Raw genomic sequence first — 7,476 nt, 5'->3', positions numbered from 1 at the left:
AGTGGAAGCGAAGAGATACCGGGGCGATTATGTTTTCTTTCTGGGTTTCATGTTTGCGTGTATTCCTCTTCTTTGGAGCCCCAGAGGAAATGGTAAGTGTAAGCGGGCACGCAAAAGCGAGGTGCACGAAAGTTGCTTGGCTGCTTTCGACCGCTCTCATGTCCAAGAGAACGAAGCGGGCTGCCTACGAAGGTGCGTTCAGAAATGATAGAACGTGGTAATGACGGTGCTACCCAATGGTTGACAGTTCTCACGAAAGGACTGTGCCTCTTTTGTCATTTGCGAGCCAAGGCGAAGAACGTTCTCGTGGCAGAAGGAGAGTGGCAGGAAAGAGACGGTGTGGGCAAGACACACCCCAGAATTCGGTTATGAAACGAGAGAACGAGACTAAGCCATGGAATGCCTTGAGAATCTGCGTCACCACTTTGGGAGTGTGCCACTCGATGGAGAGAAAGCCCCTGCCGTCTTCGGTGTGTAGATAGACTCCGCAGGAGAGGAGCTGTCGTGCTTCTCACCGTCCACATGCTCTGAAGGCGCCTTACTCCAGCCGCTCAACGTCACGTTTTGCGCCTTCTTTACACCCTCAAGTGCTTTACGGTGCGCCTCCGTTGGTGGGCCGTCGCGGAGCTCGCCGTAGGTGGTGCCTTCTTGTGGCCCCTTCGTCGGGAAGGAGACCTTGCTGGGCTTGTGGGCCAAGGCGAATAAGACGCTGGAGAACGCCTCCACCGCGTGTTCACACCTCGACGCTTCCTGCAGGACTGATGCGCTTGGCGGCGTGCTTTTCCTTGCTTTGGGGGCAGCAGCCGCGAGCGCCTCCTCGTATTTCTGTACCTTGGCCTGCGACGGGCACACGTCGTGCATATACTTACAGCGCGACTCACAGAGGCCAAGGTCTTCGGATCGCCGCTCTTCTGCCACGGAGTGGAAGACAGATTCCCACCCACGGGGGGCACGACTGCTATTCTCCACGACCCGGGCAGTCTTTTCGAGGCACAGTTGATGGCAATAAGAGCATTGCAGAACAAATTCGGACAAAGAAAGAGCTTTGACCTCGTACGAGTCCTTGTTTTCTTGAAGAGCCATGAAAGCACCGAGTCTTCGTTGGCGCACCTTATCTTTTCGAGAGGTCAGCAGGGAAGAGAGGAGAAAGAGTGAGGGGGAGTACAGCGTATGGGAGGAGAAACGCCATCCGAACTGGACGAGGGCTTGTACTAAAGTGCAGAGTAGCTGCTGAGAGGAGTTCACGTCTCCAACTGACCACCTCGCACTATCGCATGGGCATCGAGCGTGCTTTCGACCTTTCCGTTCCGGGGTGAGGCAGTACACACCAAATGAAACAACTCACAGAGGGTGATAGAGAGAAATAACGAAAAAAATAAGACATCACCATTCGACTGTCTAGCACACTAGTCGAAGAGCCCGAAGCCCATGTCGTCGTCAGCCTCCTCCTCCGGCTCCTCCTTCTTTGCCTCGGCAGCCGCGGCAGCGACCGCACCGGCACCAGAGGTCGCGGCAGCGGGTGCGGCTGAGCCGGAGCCCACCAGCTTGGTGCGGCCCTCAGCCATCAAGTCATCGAAATTCTTGCCCTCCACCTCGCTGAAGACGGCATCCACGCGAGAGGCATCGACCGTGACCCCAGCAGCTTTCAGCACCGCCTGAACGTCCGCCTTCGACGGCGTCTTGCCAGACAGCGCCACCAGGGCGTACGCGGCGAGGTACTGCATATGGACGAGAGCTGATATCCTCGAAAAGTTTAGTGAATGGTGCACACAACGGGCGAAACGAGTACAAGGCAGAGGTGAGAGGAGAAGAAGGAGAAAAATAGAAGCAAGCCTCTTGCAGCCCAGCAGCATTAGGCCTCAGATGAAGCGACCAGCGCGCAGAGAAGGCTGGGGCTCAAGGTACGGCAAGCAGCGCCTTTTCCCTTCAAGGCAGCCAGGTTTTTTTCTTGCACAGCGTCTGATCTGAGCACAGGCTGGTGGGCACATGGCGGGGAGTGCAAGGGGAGCGAACGGCTGCGAGCTGCTTCATGTCGTGTCAGACCCCCATGCCCGATCACCAATAATGATGCGCCCGTCACTCGGCTCGCCCAGACTTCTCCTTTTACAAAGCTTTTCGCGCGGAAATGAAAAAAGTCCGGATGGCAACACCAACGCCCGAGACACGGAACCTCTCACGCACAGAGTGAGCGCACAGCTAGACGTAGATACCGCTTAGTCGAAGAGCCCGAAGCCCATGTCGTCGTCAGCCTCCTCCTCCGGCTCCTCCTTCTTTGCCTCGGCAGCCGCGGCAGCGACCGCACCGGCACCAGAGGTCGCGGCAGCGGGTGCGGCTGAGCCGGAGCCCACCAGCTTGGTGCGGCCCTCAGCCATCAAGTCATCGAAATTCTTGCCCTCCACCTCGCTGAAGACGGCATCCACGCGAGAGGCATCGACCGTGACCCCAGCAGCTTTCAGCACCGCCTGAACGTCCGCCTTCGACGGCGTCTTGCCAGACAGCGCCACCAGGGCGTACGCGGCGAGGTACTGCATTTCTCAGTGAAGCAATAACCTAAGTATGTGTGAAGAGTCGTAGGAGACCACCGTAGTAGTGATAGCGGAAGCCGCGTAAATTGTTCAGCAGGAAGGCATCTCAGTGAAGAGCGGCGGAAAGCACAGGAAGGGAAAGGGGGTGGAGGGAAAAGGATATGCGAGGGAGGTTGGCCGCCATCCCCTCCACGTTACCTGTTGCTGCGTGGGAAGCTTGTGCTGCGCGCATCGCACGAGGCGACGAAAAAGGCGCCACACAGACAACTGAAGCGTCCGAGGAAGTGGAGAAGTGGACATTCCTGTGCGATGCATAAGCACTGAGGCGGTACGTAGCGCGGAGTCACTTTCTCTTCTTTTTTTAAACGGGTGTGAACCGAGATGTGTTAACCGATCGGCACCAAAGAAGAGGAGTATGTGAGGGCGCAGCACAGACACGAAACCTTGGAGAATGAAACGCACCTCCTCCATGCCGTGCACTGTCTAGTGTACCCGCTGCAGATTCATAACCAGCTGCTCAAGCGCCTCAGACGTGAATGGGAGAAGTGGAAGTTCTCCCTGTTCCAAGAAAGCATTTGCCTGCGCGATGATCTCCGTAGGGTATTGCGCAAAACCTCGCATCGCCGTGCCGGGGGCGTTCACTCCACACTGCTCCTGAGTGGCGGGCAGAGCAGCAAAGACCCCATTCTCACCGGTGTGCTGCGCAAACGCGCAAAGAAACACATCTGTGACAAGACGGCTAAGATGCTTCTTCTCATGTAGCGAGACCTGCATGAACCGCTCGACCAAGTCACCATCCACGGTATTGAGCGGCGCGTTCCGATGCAGGCGCTCCCGCGCCAGTGCGCACCCCGTTTTAGACGCGATGTAGCTCACTCCGCGCTCCTGGCCGGCCCGCAAAACCTCCCGGAAGGCATGATGCGAGAAACCGGCCACCGCTGGCAAGGTGCGCTCCAGCGACACCTCTAGCGCACGCAGGACAAGGTAGGTGGGAGCATGCAGTGGCGTTACCACACCAAAGCCGCCGTGCGCCGTGGCAAAGACAAGCTGCGGGCCAGCAATGCCTGGCAAAACGAGCTGATTGAGACCCAAGGCAGAGGGCGTTGATGCCTTCAACAGCGGAGCTGCGCCGAAGCTGCCTTGTCGCACGCATGTCACCAAGTCGCCCATGTGGTATTGCGCACGCACGTCAAAGCGGTACTGTGGCGTGGCAGCGGCAGCCGCACCAGCATCGCCCTCATCTGCCACAAGAGGCACCGGCACCACTTTCAGTGCCGTGAAGTTTAGATCATCGTCGAAAAGGCAGAGGGTTTCGGCGTCGGAGCCGACATGGCCGTCCATGATGCCGCGCAGTTTCGCGTCGCGGCAGAGCACCCTCAGGCTTCCCTGCAAGGTGTCCACCTCTATAAAGAAGGCGCTGTGGCGCACGTCCAGTGCGACGAGCACCGAGGCGGCCAGAGCTGTGTCGTAGAGAGGAAGGAGCTTCGTCACGGTGAGCCCGACACGGCAGCGCTCCTCCGCAACGAAGGTTTGATCCTCCGTCGTCCACTTGTAGAGACAGACACACCCGTTCACGCCGAGGGCAATACGGCCCTTGTAGTGGGGCACCGCAGCGCAGCAGTGCAGCGCGCCGCCAATATCTTTGCTGGCGATGAGGCACAGCCGTTGCCGCTGATCCTCCTCGCGCAAAGCAAACCACGAAATCCTTCCCGATCGCGCCCGCTGCTCGTCCGGGAACGTGAAGGAGGAGCCAACGAGAAGAAGCTGTCGAGATTCCTCGTCGCATAGACCACCATTGGCGCTCCCCGACGCGTCGATGGGCTCCCCGCTTCTCTCCGCAGGCCCCCCACCCCCTGCACCATCGAGATGCACCGTCTCGAGGAAGACGCAGCGTTCGTTCTCCAGAAGCGGCACGGCGGCACTGCGCCACATGGCTAGTTCGGCGGCCCACGGGGACTGTACGACAGCCGCCGGCAAAAACAGAATCTCGTCTCCTTCCACCTTGCGTACTGACGCAGCGTACCCGCCCCAGGCCACGGTCTCGTGCAGCTGCGTGATTGTCTCGCCGAACGGCAAAAACGTGCGCGAGGTCTTCTCGAGTGCGTCGAGGGAGCCAATATACAGAAGGCCATCGCGCTTGCAGTAAAAAGCGTAGCACTGCGCGTCAGCGTCGACGGTCGCAGCTGCAGACACGCCCATCAGGTGCAGCCCGGTAAGCTGGACATCGCCACCGGCGCCACACAGCACTACGAGGGGAACGTCACCGAGGCAAATAAGCCCAGGGCGCGGCCCACCAAGCTCCACGAGCTCCAGCGGGTGCGGGGCAACAAACACAGAGCGACGCGCTTCCCCATGCCGCAACAGCGCGACTGTGGTCTCAACCAGAAAGCCGTGGAGGGTGCCGACGTAGATGCTCTGCGACACCCCCTCGCCCTCCACAGACGACCGAGGCAACTGCGGCGCCGCGCATGCGATACTGCGGGGCACGGAGTCTAACAGCAGCCGCCCAACCACCTCCGTGTGTGAGCGCCCTAGCTTGTGCAAGGTGACGCCCCCGTCCCACTGCCCTACGACCAGCAGCGTGGAGCTGACCAGCGACAGCGCCGAAACAGCGACGCCGCCGACGGCTGCAACCGTGTGCACCACCTCCTGGCCATGGTACACCGTCACCACGGTCCCGTCGCAGACCGCCGTTAAACCGTAGCAGGCGAAGGCAAAAAGGATGTCTGGGGCGTTGGTCTTTCGCCGTAGTTGCGACACCACCTCGCATCGTGACCCGAGCAAACGCACCCAGGCGATGCCGCGAACCGAAACGAGTACCAGCCCATGCATCGCCGCATCGCAGCCGACTCCAACGAGCGAGTGGTGCGAAACGACCTCCGGGAACAGGTCAGCAGAAAGCTCCTCCAGTGTGAGCGCGCGCGTGGACAGGAGAAAAAACCGGTTGGTCGTGTCTGCCGGCGTGATACATATCAGTCCGCCAGCGCTGAGGACGCGCTGCGGACGGGGATGCAGGGGAAGACTTGCCTGCTCTCGCAGCATCACTGCGCTTCGCAGAACGCTGACGCCGCCGCCGCGGTGGATGCCAGTGGAGGCCACGACGCTGCAACGAGGGCCGCTCTGGTGCGTGGTCATGTCGAGCACCGGCCCACAGTTATGCAGGACTCGCTCCCACGACGCCGCATCTAGGCGTACTGTGAACGTGCTGTCATAGCGGGAGCAGAGCAAGTACAGGTCGGTGTGCAGAGTGACCATCGCTGTTGGAATCGTCGGCGCCGGGTGCGACAAGAAGCGAAACTCCAACTCAGGGTCTTCACCGCTCGTGCCCCTGGAGGCCACCGCGACCCGAGCCAGGACGCCGTCGCTAAACCCAATCACCAACTCAGAACCGTCGGCGGATACGGACGCGCAGCTCACGTCCAGCGTTGCCTGCCGAGACGGTATTTCGCGAGAGAATACGGCCTTGCGCGGCCGCACCTGTTGAATCAGCGTGACGAGGTGATTCCCAACCACAAAGAGGCCGTGGCGACTGCCAACGATGCGGGTTGCGGTAGGATCGACGTTCGGCTGCAGCAGTCCGCAACGACGTACTCGACGATCAAGCGAGGTGAGCTCGGCAGGGGAGGACGGAGGACGAGCCGGCTGACGGACCGAGCTGCCTCCATAGCTACTCTTGACCGTCGCGTCGGCCTCAGCAGTAGGCGAAAATGCAACCTCGTACTCAGACACGTGCACCTTGCCGTACGGGTCTGCGTAGAGTACGTACAGCGAGGACGACGCGAAGGCGCTGTCCCCCCTCGTTCCCGCCCCGCTAGACCGATGGGCCGCACTCTGTGCGTGGCCCTTTGGCCACGGAGAGAGACACCCAAAAGAAATGTCTTTCACGTCGTACTCGGTGCAGTCCATGTAGCAGTGTGAAAAAATATCGGCCTTCGCGCGGTGAGAAATGCTAGCCACCAGCTCGGGTGAAAACAAGCGTGCTAGGTGTCCGTTTTGCTTTCGTTTCGTCGCGTCTCGGGCAAGGGCGGCAAAGACGTCGAAGAGTAAAAACTCACCGCGTGTCAGAGCGAAGGCTACGAACGGAGGTGGGGTGACTGCAGCAGTGATGGCGGTCGAGCAGCAGCACAACTCAACCTCGCTGGGCTCATACTGGTAGAGGCAGTCGCCTGGGTCACTTCGGAAGAGGGTTATCATCGCCAGCGGTGCAGCAGCGCCGGTCAGCTCCGGGGATGCCTCGAGCGCTGCTAGGACAATCTCTTGCTTCAGGGTGCACAAAAAGAGAAGGTGCCGGGAAAATTTATGCGCTGCTGCGGCGTCTACAATGAGCACGGAGTGGACGTACTTCAAGGTGCAATGCAGATGAAAGTCCTGGACGTGTTCGATTCCCGAGTCACCCTGGCGACAAACGTAGAGGGAGAGAAGCGTACCACGATTCATCGCAACGTAGGTCGCCCCATCACCACAGAAGTTGCCCACAGCAGCCCCGAAGGCCGCGGTGGGCAGGCGCGAGGTCGATAAAACGTACATGGGTTCGTTCCGTGCAGCGAGGAGTGCAGTCCCACCCAAGCCCAGACGCGCCAAGGAGAGCCAGGGCGACACGGGTATCTTGGTGAGGCGTGCCCACAGGTAACCGTGCCAGAAGCGAGCAAATGCCGAACAGGACGGCAAGAAAGTCAGCAGCAGAAGAGAAAAAGGGGGAAAGCGAATAGAGCTCCGGCCGAGACAGTCAACGTGAGAAAGGCGGTGAAATTTGACTGTCAGTGCAGCAGAGAAGTACTTCTCCAATCGCAGCCTCACAGAGAAGTAAGGAAGCGAGGGAGAGAGACAACGCACGAAGCGTCGCCCAGCACTGATGCATCCTTGCTGTGAGGGCCCTTTGCATTCGTTAAAGGGCAGATGTTTTTCTTTTCTGGCGCGTTAATCAGGTAGCACTTCTCGGGCATGGATGTAC

The 7,476-nt window shown here is 59.7% G+C and overlaps 2 protein-coding genes across 2 annotated transcripts; both read right to left on the bottom strand.

Annotated features, from left to right (window-relative positions):
- Positions 1-417: 417 nt before the first annotated feature.
- Positions 418-1,083, bottom strand: LSCM1_04001 (uncharacterized protein; the record flags this gene model as incomplete). The annotated part of the gene is made up of 1 exon (XM_067321527.1): positions 418-1,083. One exon carries the CDS (start codon positions 1,081-1,083, stop codon positions 418-420), a length of 666 nt encoding a protein of 221 aa, XP_067176895.1.
- Positions 1,084-3,008: 1,925 nt separating this feature from the next.
- Positions 3,009-7,052, bottom strand: LSCM1_03999 (uncharacterized protein; the record flags this gene model as incomplete). Its single annotated transcript, XM_067321526.1, has 1 exon — positions 3,009-7,052. One exon carries the CDS (start codon positions 7,050-7,052, stop codon positions 3,009-3,011), a length of 4,044 nt encoding a protein of 1,347 aa, XP_067176894.1.
- Between the last annotated feature and the right edge of the window lie 424 nt (positions 7,053-7,476).

Source organism: Leishmania martiniquensis, chromosome 30 (genome assembly GCF_017916325.1).
Source record: "Leishmania martiniquensis isolate LSCM1 chromosome 30, whole genome shotgun sequence".
Classification (NCBI taxonomy): domain Eukaryota; phylum Euglenozoa; class Kinetoplastea; order Trypanosomatida; family Trypanosomatidae; genus Leishmania; species Leishmania martiniquensis.
Note: the sequence above shows the minus strand (reverse complement) of the source record. Positions and strands in the feature narration are given on the sequence as shown.